The sequence below is a fragment of the Acartia tonsa genome, chromosome 10 (assembly GCF_053477335.1).
Source record: "Acartia tonsa isolate MP-2025a chromosome 10, ASM5347733v1, whole genome shotgun sequence".
NCBI lineage: Eukaryota > Metazoa > Arthropoda > Copepoda > Calanoida > Acartiidae > Acartia > Acartia tonsa.
Window position 1 is genome coordinate 42264802 of NC_137269.1, and position 21293 is coordinate 42286094.

General features: G+C 31.6%; 1 protein-coding gene across 7 annotated transcripts; it reads right to left on the reverse strand.

Moving 5' to 3' along the window:
• Positions 1-118: 118 nt before the first annotated feature.
• Positions 119-19471, reverse strand: LOC145330084 (carbonyl reductase [NADPH] 1-like). Of its 7 annotated transcripts, none has more exons than XR_013883257.1 (12): positions 19369-19471; positions 18315-18381; positions 17745-17852; positions 13206-13275; positions 12722-12787; positions 9376-9456; positions 7298-7358; positions 5105-5209; positions 3105-3203; positions 2253-2462; positions 1929-2064; positions 119-1776 (listed from the first exon to the last, which is right to left on the reverse strand). XR_013883257.1 is itself a non-coding variant. In XM_080174661.1 (11 exons), exons 1-10 carry the CDS (start codon positions 19403-19405, stop codon positions 2287-2289), a joined length of 870 nt encoding a protein of 289 aa, XP_080030787.1. In that variant the 5' UTR covers positions 19406-19471; the 3' UTR covers positions 119-2064; positions 2253-2286. The 7 variants fall into 7 exon arrangements, 4 of the variants coding, with proteins under 4 accessions (XP_080030787.1, XP_080030789.1, XP_080030786.1 ...); XR_013883256.1 differs by having other exon boundaries at positions 119-1799; XR_013883258.1 differs by having other exon boundaries at positions 2248-2462.
• Between the last annotated feature and the right edge of the window lie 1822 nt (positions 19472-21293).

Sequence of the window (21293 nt, forward strand, 5' to 3'; positions counted from 1 at the left end):
AGATGTTTAATTTTATTTCTTTTCAGGAAATTAGGATTACCCCTTTTGTTTGGCCTTTTTTCCTATGCTACTTATGTAAATTATTGTTCTTGTTAATTTAAATTTAAAAAATACAGAATCGATACAATAACTATGTAATTAAAAATAATACAAATATATTATTCAATCAAAACAAAAATCAAACACAGGAAGGAAGGGGACATTGGGCTGTTTATTACACTAGTCCCCAAAGTTTTATAGTTACGTTTTCTTATTCATTGGCTTAACAACCTTCAAGACTATTATCAAATTTTGATTGGTTGGTTCATTAAGTTGTGTGTCCAAACGTTTCAACCATTAATTGTAATCTACAGAAGGAATAACTTTGAGTATTATCATTAGGGATTCAAAATATCGGCCATTGTATTTTCTCTTTAGATCCCTTAACAAATGATATGAAAGTACATACAAAGCCTATTTATAATTTTTATTTACGTTTCCGTGGTCAACATACATCTAGAGGCTCTAAATTCGAAGGATGAAGGAGTCTGCAAAATAGCATAAAACTATCCAAAGACTAAAATTTTAATATAAAATAGCCTTTAGCGGGGTTTGATTTTATCTACACTATTTAATATTTGTATTAATTTTTAAAAGCGAAGCTTTTCTATAATTAGGGTCGGTCCGTCCGTACGTCCGAGATAGATAGCTTTTATTCGTAAATTTAGGCATGTTAGAATTGTCCTATCGATTTCAAACTTAGAATAATGATTCCTTTAGTAGTTAGGTACGACTTAGAAAGCGTAGCAACTCTATAATCATTACCGGAATGTACGAACGTCCATTTTAAACATGTTGATTTTTCTACTTTTTTTAACAACAAATTTTTAAGTGATCTAATTATCCGTTTGCTCTGATTTTTGGTATATTGATTCCTGGGACAACAAAGAACAATATTATAAACGAAGCAACTCTTTAATCAAGTCCTAAAAATGTAAGTATGTCCATAAACATTATCCTGTATCAAGCAGTTTTTCAACAAATTTACTCACAATTTTGCTTCGACTCTTATACTTTTTTATTCTGTTCAGACACTATACAAGTTTTAATGTCCGTTTGTCCTACCATTTCAGTGCTTCGCTTTTATGGATGTTGTCATCCTTGTTTTTCATTGTAAGTAGAAGGTTTCTCCTTGAAAAGAAGAGTCCAATCGGAAAAGCTGGGAACAGGATCTTAAGCATCATCCGGACGAACGTACATACATAGTGCAACTTAGTACTATAGATAGAAGAAATAATGTTCCGGGTTTATCAAAGGCTTTGCTTAAGTCTGACAATCACTTAAACTTACTGTCAACTGAAAAATTTCGCCTGTATATTCGAATCAAATGAAAATAAACAATTTAAATGTAGAAAAGCTTCGCCTTTAAAAACAAATGAACATATATGTGCATTCAAATTTATTTTTACTTGTGTTAAAATATAAAAAAATAAAACATTATGTATAATTATTTTTTTGTGTATTTTTTTCACACATAGATTCAATACATTTAAAATATAGTTAAAATACATATAAAGCAAATCACATGAAAATAAGGTATATCTAAATGAAAAAGTAAATATTTTTTTAAGTAGGTATATCTTACTTTGATGTAAATACACCTTTAAAGTTGTGCGTTATAAATGCAAAATTTATATTAAAATCATTAAAGCTTAAAAAATTGTCAATTTTAAAACAGCAATAAAATTCAATCGATTTCATCAGGTTACAATTAATAGTTAAAACTTTAATAGTTATCTATCGCATCGTATTGTAAACAGCTTTCCGGGGATAGTAAAATAAAAAAAATAAGATTCATTTAGGTTTTGTGGCCTCGAAGGGAAGAAGGGTTGGGTCAACTAAACTGGTATTAATTTTATAATTTTTTTTTATTATTCGTGGAAAATTGCCTATAATACGATTTGATATATGATCTTTAAGCATGGCTCAGAAACGGTTTTAATCCATGTGGATATGAATCGTTTTTGAAGCGATACTGCAAAAAAATTAAAGTGACACTTTATTCTTGATTTTAATTATAAAATTCTCAGGGATAAAAAGATAGATAAATATACTTAAACTATTAACATTTAAATTTTTTAAATTAGTAGTGGAAAGATAATATTTTTTGGTTCTCAAGTCAACATTATATGACATAATACACTGTGAGTGCTATAAAAATAAAATTAAATCATAAAAAAATGTATTTTAGTTTCTTAGCCAATTTACCCAACTCTTTAATCCCTAATTTTTAAATAATCCAAAGTTTTAAGTCATTGCAGGTGTTGGTCCGTTGATCCAATCAACAATCTGGCAGTCGTGCCAAATGTAGGCGCCCCTAACGTCGGTATTGGGTGGCAGAAGTGCGGCGAACACGGTCGACTCGGCCCCGCGGTCAATGGTCAGCGGTCCCTTGTGGCTGGTCATGTCTGTGTCTACATAACCTGGAATAATAAATGATTAAATAATGCTGTATCACCACCAGACAACTACCTGGATACTCCTATTGGGGACCTTGTTGGTTTGCTAGCAAATTGCGTTCTGCTCTTTTGAGCGACTTGGCTGTGTTAATATACCCGACGCTATTTGTTGATTTTCAAAGACCTAATTGAAAGTCGGCACAGGGTCCTCGAGGTGGGGACATTCAGTCATTAAACCCCTTCACTCTCTATTGTTTTACTCAAAGCCTAGAGATATGATAGATTTTTAAATACAATAAGCGCAGATCTATTTAGTAACATTTAGTCTTAAGATGGATTTAACCTATTTAAAAAAAAACTTTCCAACCCCTTTGAGTCCTCATAGATGCAGCTTTTAAGTAGGAATAAAGATTGTATCACCGCCGAACGTGCATAAATACCTTTGTTATAGAGAAGCTTCGCTTTTTAATCGTTATTTAGCGCATCGCATTGTAAACAGCTTTCCGCAGATATAAAACTGTACAATAACAGGATGCCGAAGTCACTGGCTAACAAAACTGGTTATAATACGATACGATACAAGATTTTTCCGTTTAGCCTAGAACCGGTTCTAATCCAGCGGATATCAATCGGTTTGGAAGCCATACTGACACAAGATTATGATACCTGGATGAATATGATTGAGAACAATATCCGGTCTGGAATCATCTTTGGACAATTCTCTTTGTTGAATTCGGCTCAGGGCACTCAAACCAATCTTGGATGCTACAAAACATTTGTCATAAAACCAATAAAAAGAATTGAAATATCTAATACTAAGAATATACATACAATGCATATAGAAACAAAATTCATCTTTTTAAAAGCGAAGCTTTTCTACAATTAGGGCCGGTCCGTCCGTCCGGAACGGATAGCTTTTTTCGTTAATTTAGGCATGGTAGAATTGTCCTATCGATTTATAACTTTGTATGGTTATTCCTGTAGTAGTTTGGTACGATTAAGAAAGCGTAGCAACTCGATAATCATTACCAGAATGACCGTACGTCCGTTTTAAACATGTTGATTTTTAACTTTTTAACAACGAATTTGTATGTGATAAAATTATACGATTGATTTGATTTTTGGAATAGGTACTGATTCCTAGGACAACAAAATACAATGTTATAAGCGAAGCATCTCTATAATCAAGTCCTAAAAACGTAAGTATTATCCTGTATTTAAGCAGTTTTTTAACAAATTTAATTAAAACTTTGATTTGACATTTATACATTTATGTAATGATTTTTCAGTTTTGGCACACTACATGTATTAATGTTCGTTGTCCTACCGTTTTAGAGCTTCGCTTTTATAAATGTTGTCATCCTTGTTATATTTTATTTATAAAATACAATTGTTTCATTAATAAATAGATCATCAGTTCCAATTAAGAATAAGAGTTTAGCAGAGTTAAGTTGCATTTTGAATCTTTTGATGAGACTGACTACTACAGCCAGGGATAAGGGATAGGAAACCTGGCCATAAATTAGGTCTCGGCCTGGTTTTGAAAGGGATCATGCAACTTTTACCATTTGCCTAATTTAATGACCTTACTGGCGGACGGCTCATATTGGCTACCGCTCTAAACCAATAGTGTTCTGTGATTTGGGCTTATTTTGTATCAACCAATCACCAATTGGCGGAGCCAATTGGTGATTGGTTGATACAAAACAAGCCCAAATCACAGATGGCGGAAATTTTAGAAGCAGACAATTCTTGAAAAAATAATGATTTCGTCTGCTACGAAAAAATAAATATAAATGGTGTTAGATCACATTAGTTTAATTATTAAATCTGCTTAGAGTTAAACATTAAAAAAGGGCCACATAGAAAAAACAAAAATAATGGGATTATTTTTTTGGAAAGAAGGTAGCTACGAATTTTCATTTGGTAGTTTATAAATTAGATGTTGTATTTTGAATCTTAAAAATTTAGTACGGAGTTGATAAAACACCTTCACCCTAATTTTTGTACAATACAACACAGTACAGATATATCATTACATTATATCCAGTATAGTATCCAAAGAACTTGATAGAATGTTACCCAAGTGCATATTTATTTATTTATTTTGAATTTTAATTAGCAATGAAATTTTCAAATAAAATTTTTACTCATTAATAAAAATGCAAATAATACAAACTAAAATCTGTCTGAGGGAAACCCAACGATAGCTTTCTGACAGTTCAAATTACCAAAGTAAAAGATAAAAAATTTTGGGAGAGAAAAAACTTCTTTTTAACAAAAGCCATTAATATATAGGTTTATAAAAAGTTATGTTTTTTACTTTAAACTAGCTACCTGAATTTGATTCTATACTTTATCTACACACACACACACAGCTTTTTCATTAGCATTTTATACGAACCACTGCGCTATCCCAAAACTGGTTTATTAGGCTAGAAATAGGCCTAGGCTTGAAATAGGCCTGAAATAATATTTTCCTACGTTTCCCATCCCTTATCCCTGACTAGAAATAAGAATTTTTTTGTCTGAAGCTAAAGATCTTAATGAAGCAACTAATCAAATTACACAAAGTTTTTAAGCTAATGAATAACAAAACGTTAATTTAAACTTTGGGGACTAGTATGATAAACAGTCCAATGTCCCCACCCTCCCTGAATTCTTACCCGAGTAGGTAGAGTTATGCCAGCCATGAGCGCCATGTGTGCCAGCATTTGCTGTCTCTTCAAATTCTTTCATCAGGGCGTCAAGTTCAGATACAGTCAGGTCATCTAAAATTAAATATCGAGGATAAGACAATGGCCGATAAATTGATGTACATCCCCAATGATTATATATAAAATCTAAAGATTACAATAAGTGGTTGAAAGGTTTGGATACTTAACTTAATTAACCAATCAATAAAAATTCAATAAAAGTCCCCAAAGTTGTTAAGCAAACAAATAAGAAAACTTTACTATAAAACTTTGGGGACCAGCTAAAAAGCTCTAAGTCCCCTACCTCCTTGTCTAAATATTTATATTAACTATTTTATGCAGCTCAAAGTTATTAATGATCATTATTGAAACAAATGTATTTATTATGCATCTTTACAAACACTACGTAATGGGCAATAAAAAGAAAATTTAAAACTGTTATTTGTACGAGCGCATCTTTTGAAATACAAAAAACATATCAAAAGTATTTTAAATAAAAAAATATCAAAATCACTGTTATTTTATAAAAAAAATTCAAATAATCTGTATAATAAAACAAAGGTTCTTTAAAGCTCCGATTCTAATGCTTATTTTTAAACTTTTGACACAATTTTTTTTTATATTATATAATCATCCATGTGATTTTTGAAATAATGATTCCTAGGACAACAAGGAACACTGTTGAAAAATCTATTTAGGTGGGTTTTTGCTACAATCTGATTTATGTTAATTTAATGATTTATGGATTTTTTTCCATTGCACTGCAAAGAATAAAAAAATTAAAACAAGTAAATGTTGAATTTTAACATGTTCTAAATCTTAACGTTCCATCTGAAAAAATCAAGAATATAGCCACATCCATAAGTAGCAAAGTTCATAATTATATCAACAATTTACTGAAATAATTTTTAATTATAAGTAAGTTAAACTTAATGCACACACTAAAAAAAATCTGTCTTTAATTGCAGCACAAAATAGTCATTTCTATACCATAGACTCAATAAAGAATAAATGAAAATTTGTTAAGTAAAAAACTTCAGCAATTTATCATTAAAAGCAGTAGTAGTAAGTTCTTAGGGGTTAGCAGAATTTTAGCAAAAAAAATTCAGCCAACTAACTATAATAAGACCGAGTAAGTAACATTTTTCCTATAAATTAGGAAGAAAAAGCAGACAGGGATCTAAAATGATAAGACAATGGCCAATAAATTTATGTACAATCTAAAGATGATACACAAAATTACCCATGTTATAGATTATAATTAGTGGTTAAAACATTTGGACACTCAACTTAAAAAACAACCCAATCAAATTCAATAATAAGTTGTTGAGTCAAAGAATATTAAAACGTTATTATGAAACTTTGGGGACTAGTGTAATAAACAGCCTAATGTCCCCGGCCTCTTTCCCTCGTTATATAGAAGCTGCGCTACCCAAAACCAGGAGTTGTTCTAACACATCCAAACTTCGGGTTTCAACTTCTTTCATCTAGATTTTAATTTCATAGTATGACATGACATCAGGGATAGAATAATGGATGATTGATTAATCTTCTCCCCAAATAATATTTTGCTTAATGGAACTTGATTGCCCGTTGTCTCCCAACTAAGTCCAATAACAGAAATAAATATAAATCATGTTTGTTTTGTCTGGGGAGTTTATACCACCCCTTAGGTAGCCTCTCCAAACGTAATCAACATACTCAAAGAGTATGATTTAAGTTAAATAAAATTGTTAAATAAATGTCTTCATTCAAATATCTTATTAGTAATGAATGTATATTATTTCTTATCTAAGGTATTATCTTTATAAAACAAGGAAAATTAAATCTATTCATATAAATATGTATACCATTACCTAGTACGGATTGAAAAAGTATTTAAATAAAAAAATAAATATGAAATACTTCAACTAAAGTTATTATTTTTTAATTAGAGAAAATAACAAGAAGCCACAAAAAGTCCTAATAAAATTAAGGGTTGTATGAATAATTTTCAAGGCTATCAAAGTCTAACTTAAAACCTAGAGGTGCTAGATAGGAAAAGGGGGTAGATTGTAAACTAGGAATCTAAAGGAATAAGACAATGGCCGATATAATGGTGTACATTTTAAATGATGACACACAAAATTACCCCTTTTGTAGATTACAATTAGTGGTTACTACCTGAAGCCAGTTTCTTTTTCTTTTCTTGGGCCTTCTCCTGATTTTCAGCTCTATCCAAGTTCTGAACATTAAAAATATTTATTCGGTGCTTTCCCTGCCTATCAAGCACTGACCCCCCCCCCTCAACCCTTAGTTTTGAAATAAATTCAAAAAAGGGGGAGTAGTTTTCTCCCTATGTCTAAACCCTTTGTAGGGGCCTAACCCTGCGTGGCCTATACCTAAATTGCCCTAAATCTGCAGGGCTACCAAATACCAAATATAACCTAGCCTAACCTGACTTTAAGTATGATTCATTTGGAATAAATTGGAAGGGGGGGGGGGGGTAAATTTTAGGGGAAATAGCCAAACTTCTATTCGACTGAGGAAAAACGATTTTTTTTCAATTGCAAAGGTATGAAGCTAAAAAAAATATTTTTGACAAAAACATAATTTAATTACGAAAATTATCATTATAATTATTAATTATGTTATCCATATCAAGCAGGGATATTAAGGGATAAGACAATACACGATAACTTGTATACGTACAAAATGATAACAAACAAGATTATCTCTTTAAATTATACGAAGAAAAATATTCAATTCTTCTAGTTTGAAACTAACTGATCAAATTCTAACTAAATAGAAGTATCCAAAGTTTTTAAAACCAACAAATAGGAAAAAAGTGGATAAAACTTTGGGTACCAGTGTAATTAATAGTCCAATATTTAACTCCCTCTGATATCTAGGTAATACAAAACATCAAACCATATCCAATTAACAGCAGATTTTTAAAATAAAATGCTCAAAAATTGACTAGTTCATACTAGTGACACTTCTTGTTTAACCCTTTCTATAAGGAGTCGACTACCCCCAAATTATTGTGCCTGAAGAGGCCAGCAGGGGTGTAGCCGATGGTGTTACCATAAAGAACTTAAACACTCACATGATGCAATCAGAAATAAAGTGGGACAAAATGATGCAAATATTAGATGCGGTTTCAACTAGTTTTTTTTGATGATTTGATTTGATATATAGATAAATTGGTGGTTTTAACAAGCATTATTATGAGGCGTTAATTCAATGTTGCACTAATCCTTCCGGTCGTAAGCATAAATTGGGGAAGGGTTTAATTAGGGTCATATTGATAAGTAGGAGATATTATAAGATTTGAGGGTAGATGCTTATGAGAAAAATGCATTTGATGAAATTTTGAAAAGTAATTTTTCATATGTAAAACTAACATTTTTAATGCAATAAAAAATTTATCAATTGTAAACTTGCTCTTCTTTCTTATTTGTTTTTTAACTGGTTGAAAAAAAGTAATACACTAATAAAAAACTAAGAAATATTTAGCAATATCCAGTTTCTCAAGCACTTTTTCCAAACTGTGGCTTTAAAAATCTCGGCTGTTAATTGATGTAAAAAAATATTTTGATATCCTTTGATGTGAAAATTTATAGAGAACAAGTACATATGCATCTTTTAATATTTTATTGAGAAATGTGGGCTGCAGATGCAAAAAAAATACTTTTTCAAGAGTCATACTGTATACAATTGTGTTACAAAAAGTAAGCACTGATTACCAACCCCTTATTTTATAAATCAAATTGAAATTAATTTAGGTGGGATGGTTTTTTTTCTATGCCTAACCTCTGCGAGAGAAACCTAACCCTGCTGGGCTTATACGTATAGAGATCTAACTCTGTGAGGCTTCCCATTACCAAAAGTAATAATAAAAAACTTAAAACCCCCTTTTTTTACAATTTGTTTCAAAATACGAGGGGGGTAACCAATGCTCAATAGGGTACTTTATGTGGAAAAACCAGTACAAACCAACCTTAACTTACCCAGGTAGGGAGTGGATAATGGGCTGTTTGTTACACTAGTCCCCAAAGTTTTATAATAACGTTTTCTTATTCATATTCTTAACAACTTTGGGGACTAATGAATTTTGATTGGTTTGTTAATTAAGTTGAGAGTTTAAACGTTTTACCCATTAATTGTAATCTACAGAAGGAGTTATTTTATGTATCATAATTGGGGATGTATATCAATTTATCAGCCATTGTCTTATCCCTTTATATCCCTGCACTTACCCCAAGAAATCCTGCAGAACTGGACACATTGACTACTCTTGCCCCAGGCTTCAATATGGGAAACAAGATCTCACAAGCGCGCTGAAATATTTTAATAATTAGAAAAAATATATGAATATACTGATAATTTACTTATATGTTAAACATGTTATGCATTAGGGCGGGTTCATATCGGAATTAGACAAAGAGGGGATGTGCAACAGATAAAACTAACTTAAATAAAATTTGTGACTGAAAAAGAATTTTAAAAAATTCATATTTAGAATGCGATCACTTAAAAATGTATTTCATTAATAAAAAAATATGCAAAGACGACATACAAGTCCTTTCCACTTATTATCTTAGTTGCTATAAGTGCTAGAGGGCTAAATATTTTTGTTAATAATAAATTTCCGACTATAAGTCAGTCAAAATCATATTTTAAATCATCCAGAGGTGTATTATACTCATAAAAATCATTTGCAGATCCCCGCTTTGGTCTAAGAAAAAAAATGTCCAAAATCGACCCACCTTATTATGCATGTTTGCTAATATATACAGTGGATTTATAGACATATAATATATTGTCTATGGATGCGTTTTGTTTCAAACTTAATTTCTTATTTAAAGTCATAAAAAGGTTAATTGACCAAAGAAACAGCGTATAATGTAAAATAAAAAATGACCTATGTGGCAATGATAGGACAGTAACATTTACCATTGGTCAATTACAATGTATACTGGCCTATCATTGGTCATTTGTATTTTATGACGTCATTTTTCATTGGATACTATACGCTGTTTCGTAACAAAGATTATTTTTTTGTGTTTTTTTTAATAGGTAGAAAGTAGTTTTTTGGATTCTACACTTGTACTTTTTTCTCCAACCCCTTTTAGTTTACAATGAAGTGGGGGATATTATTATTTCTTTGTCGAACCCCTGCGGGTCCTATATCAATTTCTAATAAACCTAACCTTAAATAAGAAAACAAGCAAACAAAAATTACGCACCCCTCTCCCCCCCCCCTTAATTTCAATTTCAGGGTTCAGTGCTAAACAAGACAATTAAGTTAAAACACCATAAAATATATAGCATTTAAGTAAAATACAATGAATGAGAATTATCCTAACATGCTAAATGAATGAGTGAAGTGCTTGTGTATCCATTTACAAATTAAAAGTAAAGTGATCGTGCATCTATCTACAAATCAATAGTAGACTTTATGTCCTCATAAATTGTCACTCAAAACCTTCTCCATGGCTTTACTAGTTATAACGTGTTTAGTAGACTTTGGGAAGTCATATACAGAGAACCAAAAAATTTACATAGTACTTTTTAAAATCAAAATAAAGGGACAGCAACCACGTTTTTTAAATGTCTACAGTTGTTGGGAAAATGCGGCTAAAATTTTCAAAAATAATAGGGCATGTATAGGGAACTGGGAAATATTTATTTTTTGCCTATAGTTGATAAATTTGTGTATCCGCTCATTGTCGGGAAGGTGATATGTTCGGATGTCGGCCCGACACCGCTTCATAACTTCATAAGACGTTAAATAGTTTACCTTAGTATCCCAGTAGTTGGTTAATAGAGTAACAGTAGAGTGTTCACTAAAATAAGGTTTACCTTAGTATCCCAGTAGTTGGTTAATAGAGTAACAGTAGAGTGTTCACTAAAATAAGGTTTACCTTAGTATCCCAGTAGTTGGTTTTTAGATTTACAGTAGAGTGTTCACTAAAATAAGGTTTACCTTAGTATCCCAGTAGTTGGTTAATAGAGTTACAGTAGAGTGTTCACTAAAATAAGGTTTACCCATAAGGAAAAAGGATAAGAGGATGAATACTCACCCCAATTTCATTGTAAAATATTACTTCCCCCCTACTAAAATAATTTGTCTGCTATTTATCTAAACCGTCCGCGGCTTTTTTCATCTTATCATAACCTATTCTATATATGTAAAAAAAAATAAAAAAAATTTTATCTTATTAATTATTATTATTTTTCTGTAATTTATTATGTTTTAAAAAAAATTAAAGAAAATATTTAAAATACAATTTGATTTAGAATCTTAAAAAACCAACAGCCGCGGACGGTCTTAGTGCAGCAGAAAAGTATGTTTCGCCTAGTTTAAAAATAGGAGGGTTCACCTTTTATGATCAAAAATTTTTTTTTTTCAAATTAGCCTAAATGTAATATTTAAATCTAATTGACATGATACAACTTTAAAATGTTTACTAATAAAAAATTAATAGTTTAGCTCTCAGCCACCAGGTTCGCTAGTTGTCTACTTCAAAGACATACATTAAAACTAAGGCTAAATATTAAATAAAAAATTTCATAACTGAATAATCTAAATAAGTGAATAATCTGTAATACTATCTATGTTCTTTCTCAGACAATACTCGTTTTTACAATATTTTTAACATTTTCAAGTGATGTTATTTACCCCTCAGGGTTTGGCCCTTTAGTGACAAAAATCCAAAACAAGAAAAATACAGGCAAAATAAAAATTGATGAACGCTTTGATATTCTAGTTCTATATCCAAAGCTAGATGGCACTGAAAAACTGATCATTATAATTTACAATCAAATGTTCATATTAAATTTGTAAAAACGTTTATTTATTAAAAAATATAAGTTAGATAGACTGCAATATAAATCTTATAAGCTGATAATGAGTGTTATGATTAAAGTCAGTAGCAAAGTCATGAAAAATTAATGATGATAATTTTATATTCTTTCATTAGGTTTCATCAGAATGGATGATAATTCAAAATATTTCATCCCTTAAAAATTAGATTTATGCTCCAAACAGCAACTATAATTCTCTTGAAATTATATTTAATTTTAAGATATTCCCATTTTGAAAAGTGGTGGAATAACATTAAAAATTCAGCGCGGCAATTGCTCAATATAGGCCTCTAGGCCCACTGCCTATTTTAGTCCTTCAAATACCTCGATTTCTCTCTTTTATTATTTTCTCTATGGGTTTACCTTAGTATCCCAGTAGTTGTTTTTTAGAGTTACAGTAGAGTGTTCACTAAAATAAGGTTTACCTTAGTATCCCAGTAGTTGGTTAATAGAGTAACAGTAGAGTGTTCACTAAAATAAGGTTTACCTTAGTATCCCAATAGTTGGTTTTTAGAGTTACAGTAGAGTGTTCACTAAAATAAGGTTTACCTTAGTATCCCAGTAGTTGGTTTTTAGAGTTACAGTAGAGTGTTCACTAAACTAAGGTTTACCTTAGTATCCCAGTAGTTAGTTTTTAGAGTTACAGTAGAGTGTTCACTAAAATAAGGTTTACCTTAGTATCCCAGTAGTTGGTTTTTAGAGTTACAGTAGAGTGTTCACTAAAATAAGGTTTACCTTAGTATCCCAGTAGTTGGTTTTTAGAGTAACGGTAGCTTGTTCTCCAAAAGGCTCTGTGGCAGCCTAAAAATACAAATGAAATATAAGTTTTTTAATAAATTAAAACTTTACTGTGTTTTAAATATTAAGCCTGCTTGGAGTATGAACGAAAATACATAATCAAGGCAATATTTCCATATTAAGTCATGACTATAAAGAGGCTTCGTCTGTAATTGAGCCTAATTGTTCATGCAACCACTTTTCAAAAAAATATACAATTTCTTTAAAGAAGCAAATTAATCATTATAATACAAATGGACATACGGACTCTCTTGTGATAATTATTGAGTTGCTACGTTTTTTAAATTGATCTAACTGTTACAGGACACATTATACTCAGTTTAAAACTGATAGGACAATTCTAAATTAAAAATAAGAGCTACCTATAACGGACGTAAGGACATAATTTGATTATAGAAAAGCCTTGCTTTTTAGAACTTACTTGTTTAAAAGCAATCGCGGCATTGTTGACAAGGATATCAATACCACCATACTTCTCTTTCATATAGTCTCTAAAAGAAAGATAGATTACTTCCAATAGTGTCGCAGCAATAAATGCAATAAATTAAATACACTTCTTTAAGAAATTATAGCTAAACATTAACAAACACACACACACACACACACACACACACACACACAACACATACACACAAACATAGGTGCAGGTTGAGGGGGGTGGGGACAACCATACAATTTTACTTTAGTTGGAGATTTTTTTTTAGAGTGAGTTCTTGGAAGGGTGGAGATAGTCTCCTTTCCCTCCTTCCCTATATAAAAGTTATAAACTTTCCAAGGATTATAGCGAGATCATTCAGTGCACACAATCACACACACACACACACACATCTTATTATAAAGATAGATAGATTTCAAAACCAATTATCCTAACAGTTTTAGAAAATAGCATGTCAGAGCATCATTTTAGTTTTTGTTGCTTATCTGTTAAGTTATAATATGTCGTTTAGATAAAGTAAAGATATAGCACAAGAATATTATCTGAAAAATTTAGTATTTTTACAAATTTGCCTAAAGTCTGAGATCCAGGGAAAGATAGGGCAATGGAATATAAATTTATCTTCCACCAAATTCTTGTAATTGTGGGAATCTGAATGGTTTAGTATTTTTTTATTTGCATAAAATACCTGTTCATTTTTAAATGTACTAAATACTTAGGTAGTTTTATTGGATCTTTGGTAGATCTTCTCCCAATTTATTAATGTACAAGGGAAGCTAAGCTTTATAAAATATACAATGCCCGTAAATATATTATAGCGTTTAATTATATTAGAGGCAACGCCCCTAGAGGCCTCTAGGGGTACTTGGAGAAGTAAGGTGTAAAACCCCCTCCCAATTTTTAAAATACCAGCCCCCCCCCCCCCCTACCTGTCAAAAAATCGGAGGGGAGTATCCCTCACCCAAAATAGTTATAAACCTTTACAGGACCTATGAGAAGCTATATTTAAAAGGAAGAACCATATCGGTTCAGCGGTTAGTGAAATCCTTCGGTGCACACACGCAGAGATCCTATTACTTTGAATTAATGATATTGCTGTTTTGAATTAGATTTGTATTCTAGAAACGCCAGAAGTTTTAGATAAAACTTCAGATAACAGCTGGAGAAATTAAACGAGAAATTTTGTACCAACAATGTCCATTCTATGAATGAAACGAATGAAAACGTCCTATAGGATTCGATTAAATATACAGTGTGTTTTTTTATGAGAACTTTTTTGAAAGCAATTTTACCCCACTTATAGTTATCAGAATTTAATGATTAATGGCTTATTTTCTTCGTTTTTAATATTCCAGTTTTTATTTAAAAAGTACAGTAAAATCTAAAATTCAAAACTTAGGTGTCAACGTCTAAAAATGGTTTTAGCGCATTTTTCTTATGCTCAAATATTCAACCTTTTACAAGAATGGCTGCTAAACACTTCAAAGTTAAGATATAGAGCTAATGTATACAGATACTATTTAGGACATGTACTAGAACATATAAAAGTTTGAAGGTCATATCTCAACCAGGGAGGGAGTACTGGCCCCCCAAAGTTAACTACAGAAAATCCAATTTTTTTCTTGCAAAGGGTAGAAGATTTAGGCATAAGAAAAATGCGCTAAGACCATTTTTAGATGTTGACACCTAAGGTTTGAATTTTAGATTTTACTGTACTTTTTAAATAAAAACAGAAATATTTTTTTGTTGTTCTATTAATTGCATTAAAAAACGAAGAAAATAAGCCATTAATCATTAAATTCTTATAACTATAAGTGGGGTAAAATTGCTTTCAAAAATGTTCTCATAAAAAAAACACATTGTACATGGATATTAACAAGTATGACAGGGGAAATTTTGGCGTCAATTTTGGTGTCTACAATAGTCCTCAATTAGTGGTCAGACAGTTCCTCCAGTAGGAGAAATGGGGTAAAAAGGGCGAATAGGGGTTATTATTATATTAGCCAACATGAAATACTATTTCATTAGAGTAGGAGAAAAACTGGTGCATCATCCAAGTAATTTTTATTCATTGATTCCTTTTAAAGACAAATACCATTAAGTCTAGGGGCGAAGTATGAAGTTATTCTATGAAGTACTTATTCAAGTCGTTAAATCAAAAATCATAAAGAGTATGACAACATCAAAATATGCGAATCAATTGGACATTAACAAACATACTGACAGAGCCTTTGATTGAATTGTAAACGTAACAAGGATGACAACATACATAAGTAGCTAAGTAAACGGACAAAGTAAGTTACAGAGCAGATGTTTAATTGTTCAAGTAGAAAAGAGAATACACAAAAACTAAGAAAATCACGAAAAGTGGTTTATGTCTATATAAGCATAGACGACAGACAAACAGATATACAGTCAAAACAATGTATAGAATAGAAGCACATATATCTTTTGAATCTTCACTGAAAATTTCAGCTGTCTATCTTTAATGGCAACCGAGAAAATTAAATTTTCCTCATAGTGTTACTGAAAGACTGACTGACGGACAGACAAAGTAGATTATAGAGTGGTTATGCAACTAAAAGATTCTCCGATCAAAACATTGGGACTAAAAGTTGTATAAAACACCTATTCAAATCCTTATACTAAAGTAACAGGATGTTTGTCTGTACCGAAGGATCTCGCTAACCGCTGAACCAATCGGGTTCTCCTTAACAGAGTAGATTCTCAAATGTCCAGGGAATTTTTTTTAAAACTATTTTGGGGGATGGTACCACCACCCTCCCAAGAAGAGAAATCACAAAAATCTAAACTTTTTTACGTTCTCGATTTAAAGTGCCACTAAGGCCTCTAGGGGCGTAGCTGCTAGTATCAAGTTAAAGTATCAAAAGAAAGACCAACAAAATTGACTCATAGATTAGAATCACAACCAAAAAATATTAATTGTATTAAAACCAGGGAGGAATGGAACAAATGACACTGGTCCCCAAAGTTTATGAATAAGTTATTGTATTCGTTGGCTCAAAACTTGGATACTTTTATTAGATTTAATTGGTTGGTTCCAAACTAGCTTTTCCGACAATTATAATCTACATTGGGGGTAAATATGTTTATCATCATATGAAATGTACATCAACTTATCATCCATTGTCTTATCCCTAGGATTCCGGATAAAAAGTCAAAGAAAGCAAACTTGAATTTATGTACTATCAATTTTTGTTGTATAATGAAATATTTCCAAACTTGTACAGTTGTGGGGAGCAAAGCTTCTCTGAAATTTGTTATATTTCTTTGTAATATTTCACAGAGGTTGAAAAATGGAATGTAAATTAATCCTCCTACTTAAGTCTGTATGTGAAGAAATTCCTGGGATCTAAAGGATAATACAATGGCCGTTGGGACATATTGTTTGTTGAAAGTTCAATGTTTATTTCTTGTCGATTAACGAATTTTAAAATTTAGAAACATTACCTAATTGCTAGTTATGTAGTTTAGTGAATTGATGTTATTACCAGACAAAAAATTATCTTTTTGTATTATCTATCAACTACCTCAAAGTTCTTAATTACCCTGTATTGACTTTACTCTAAGTTGTGATAAAGAAAAGTTAGCAGATTGATATATTGCTTCACTAATTATGAATATAATTAACAGTCTTTGTTTAAAAATGAACTAATTTTAAATATTCTAAAGCAACCTGAAGTGATAAAGCGCAGGGAGGGAGGGGACATTAGGCTGATTATTACACTAGTCCCTAAAGTCGTATTCTTATTCGTTTGCTTAACAACTTTGGGGAATTTATTAAATATTGATTTGTTGGTTCATTTAATTGAGTGTTCAAACGTTTCAACCACTAATTGTGATCTACAGAAGGTGATATAAATGTACACCTTAGCTGTTGTATTTAATGCGCAATTTTAGAAATAAGACAAAGACATTTTGTATCATTAATTGGCAATAATGTTAAATTCTTAGACCATTAGATACATGTTTTTTTTTCTCAGGGAAATAAGGATAGGACTAACAGGATAGTTTGGATACTAGTAACCTACCAACACAATCATTCTCAATGGGGCTTAATAGCCTAAAACGGAACTTATGTGAAGATAAAATGGAGAACCTAATTGATCCAGTGGTTAGCATCTTCTAACTATCTAAACTTTCAAGAATTTCCAGATATCTTATGAAACAATACATGCAATGCAATGGACGATAAATTCATGATTAAGATTACCTTCTGTAGTTCAAAATTATTGGTAGAAAAGTTTGGACAATAAAAGGTTTAAATTAGCCAATCAAGATTTAATAAATGTATACAAATTAAAATGGTAGAATATCCACCTCTTTTTTCTTGTATGACCGATAAATTAATGTTCATCCCCAATGCTGATACACAAAATTAACCCTTCTGTAGAATACTAGTAGTGGTTAAAATGTTTGGACACTAAACTTTTTGAATCTCAATGAAAATAAAAAAGTTGCTAAGCCAACGAATTTAGAAAACCTGTTATACATATATCTTACCTTAAAGCTTTGACAGAAGCCTCATCTCCAATATCAAGCTGGTGGAAGGCAGGAGTTAGACCCTCCTTCTTTAGGCTCTCTACTGCTGCTTCACCCCTCCCGGTATCTCTAGTTTTTAAAAAGGTATATTGCAGGATATTATATGGTTCCAGGACAAACGCAGGAGTCACACACGTCGGAGTGGACAAATGCAGGAGTGTTAAAATATTAATTTTATTAGAATTTCTATACAGATTAGATTAGGTTAAGATATGAATGAACAAATATGCCACCCGCAGTAGGTAGGCATTTAAAAAACCTATAAGATGGTCTAAAATAGGTTAGGTCAGGTTAAGTGTCCACTCCGACGTTTGTCTACTCCGACGTTTGGGACTCCTGCGTTTGTAGTATGACCTATTATAGAATACGTGGATATTAAGATAGAGTCGTGCATTCCCTGATAAAATGTTTCTTCCAGCTGCTGGCCTCTATCCAACCCCTTATGACATTACCCCATCCCCTTCCCCGACAATGGAGGAAAGTATTGACCAATATTGAAGGACTATATTAGCAATTTGCTGATGTTCTCACCTGGAGGTCAGATAAACAGTTCCATCGTACTTCTTACACATGGCACGAACCACTCCGAATCCAATACCTTAACAATACAAATAATCTATAATACAAAGAAGAACGATGTCTGTTTGTTTGTCTGTCTGTTTGTAGCGAAGGATCTCGCTAACCGCTGAATCGATCGGGTTATCCTTTACAGGGTATCTTCTCATAGGTCCCGGGAAGGTTTATAACTATTTTCTTAAAAATACCCCTCCACCCCCCCAAATTTTTCTTTTCTTTTTAAAACAAAAATCAAAATAGTGAGGTCGACTACCACCCCCCCCACCCAAAAAAAAAATCCCCCCCCCCCCCAATTTTTTTTATTTATTTTTCTTTTAAATCTAAAATACGAAAAATTGGTTTGATTAAACCTCTTGGGACAAAGCCCCTAGAGGCTAGGGGCGAAGCCGCTAGTTTAAATAAAAGCACAGCACAAAAAAGTCCTAACTACAATTGTAATAAAAAGAACAGTATTTTCGTCTCTGGTTGGTTTTAGGCTATTTCTTATAGTGTAAATAAAAAGTAAAGTACAAAAAAAGTCCTAACAATATTTTGATCAAAAGAACTGTTGACTGTTATCATATTACCTATAGGTTAATAAAATAGTAAAGTTTTTTTTGTTATGGGATGGTTTTAGACCATTTTACTCATTTATCTAAATGGTATAGTATTTTAATTATTCTAGGACGATTTCTAGTTATAAGCCATACTGCAGTATACTGTAAAGAAGAATTATATCGGTTCATCGGATTGCAAGATCCTTCTCTACAGACAGACATACACCCTGTTATTTCTATCTAACAGCAAAACTTCTTGTACAATAACCCAGACAACTACCTAGTGCTTGCAAATTGCTTTCTGCTCTTTAGTAGCGACTTGGCTGTGTTAATATTTCCAACGACATTGGCTCATATTTTAAGACCCAATTGAAAGTCGGCATAGGGTCCCCACCCGACCTCGTAAACATACAGTTATTTAACCCCTGTTCACTATATTCTGTTACTTTAATTATAAGTTTTGAAATAAATACCTTTATTACTACCAGTAACTACAGCGACTTTTGCCATTTTCTTTCTGGAAAAATATAAAATATTTATTCATCATTTAATTCAGATTTAATTAACTATTAATTTGTGTAAAACTAGCGGCTACGCCTCCTAGAAGCCTCTAGGGACACTTGAGGTAGGGTGAGAAAAATCGATCCCCCTCCCTACATTTTCAATTTTAGTTTTTAAAAATACTTAGAATTATAAACCTTCCCTGGACCTATATATGAGGAGCCATTTCGGTTCAGTGGCTCGCGAGATCCTTCGCTACAGAAAAAAAGCTTAGTATTTTATACAATAGGAAGATAGACAGTTATTTTCCTAATTAGCGCAGCAATGATAAGCTAACAATGATAAGAATTGTATTTTTAGGTAGTGATAACAAATTACAACTATACCAAAGTGTGGCTGCTGTGAGATGACGACAGGACCAGGAGGAATCTTCACAGCAAAAGTTTAAGATAACAAATGAAGATTTTCAGTCAGTTGTTAAGATATCAAGAATATATTTTTATGTTTACTTTGTGTTTATTTATTTCTTGTAAATAAGATTCTATTTTTCATTACAGAGTTTATCATAATCTGGGGTTTTAATTTTACCCTTCAATTCTACCAAACCTGTTCTTTATTACAGATGGGTGTGAAATGTCTATTTATGTGTGCTTGATTCATGTGCTTCCACAGCTGCGCTATTGATTTTGGTAAGATTTTCAAACAACATTTTTAGATACAAATAAAAGCTAGGATAAAATAGCGTGTATTCGGTCCCTCGAGGAAAGCAAAACTAGTTTTCAACATAAAATTTTTCATTTTAATATCTACGGAAATCTGTCTATAATACGATGCGATAAATAACTATTACACCTTTCAATGTTATAAAATACTTAAGAATGAACTTAAAAAGCTGAAACAACCTTTATATAGTTATAAAGGTATAAAGATAACCAGAAGTTACTAGTTTTAATGCAAATAAATAATGATATACATTTATAACTTAAGCTATGAAGAAAAAATTCTTTACTGCTTTATAAATTAAGGGGTAAATAATAGCATTATTCCTGTAATATAAAGCAGTAAGGTTTTTTTGTCTGAAGCTAAAGCTCCTTAAAATTGCTGGTTGAATAAGTTGAGCTTTTTATGGAAGCTTTATACATGTCTTTTTAGGGGTATTAATGGCAAATATAAACGTACGTCACAGTAAATTACTAAAATAAAACGGACCCTATTACCTGAAAAGATTCACTTTTAAAAATCTCTGCATTGCTGCGCTACAGAATTAACAATTAATAACTAATCCAATATTTAGCCCGGCTACCGGCACTTAATTAAATAAAATGTATTAAACAAAATGGTGAAATGTGTACAGAATAGAAAACACTCACACACTAACGCACTACTAAACACTCCTCAATTTTCCCAAAGTTCAAACAATACGTACAATACTTATCCTTATACTAAAGTAACAGGATGTGTGTCTGTGTTTGTTTGGATCTCGCTAAAAGCTGAACCGATCGGGTTAGCTCTCATAGGTCCCGGGAAGGTTTTTAATTATTTTCTTGGGGGGTGGGACACCCCCCCCCCCAAAAAAAAAAATAAAAAATAACCGCCCCCCCCCCCCAATTTTTTTAAAAATTTTTTAAAACTAAATTAAAAAAAGGGGAGGTCAACCCCAATCAAAAAAAAAAATTTCACTACCCCAAAAATTTTTTTTTACTTAAAAAAAAATCTAAAATAAGAAATTGGATTTTCAAAATTGACTCCCCCCTCCCAAAGTGCCCCTAGAGGCCTCTAGGGGGCGTATCCGCTAGTACTATTCAAAGTGATGTGCATTCAATTCCGCATGTTTTCACATCTGCAAAAAGACAAATACTACCTATTATATAAAGTAAGAATTTTTAAAGTGTCTATT

What these genes read in the sequence shown, in the direction of transcription:
- LOC145330084 (XM_080174661.1), bottom strand. Translation starts at nt 19,405, where the DNA reads ATGGCAAAAGTCGCTGTAGTTACTGGTAGTAATAAAG. An exon ending in ACTGTTTATCTGACCTCCAG is followed by an intron (nt 17,853 to 18,314) that starts GTGAGAACATCA and finishes TTTAAAAACTAG; the next exon opens with AGATACCGGGAGGGGTGAAG. An exon ending in TCTCAATCATATTCATCCAG is followed by an intron (nt 2,463 to 3,104) that starts GTATCATAATCT and finishes TTATTATTCCAG; the next exon opens with GTTATGTAGACACAGACATG.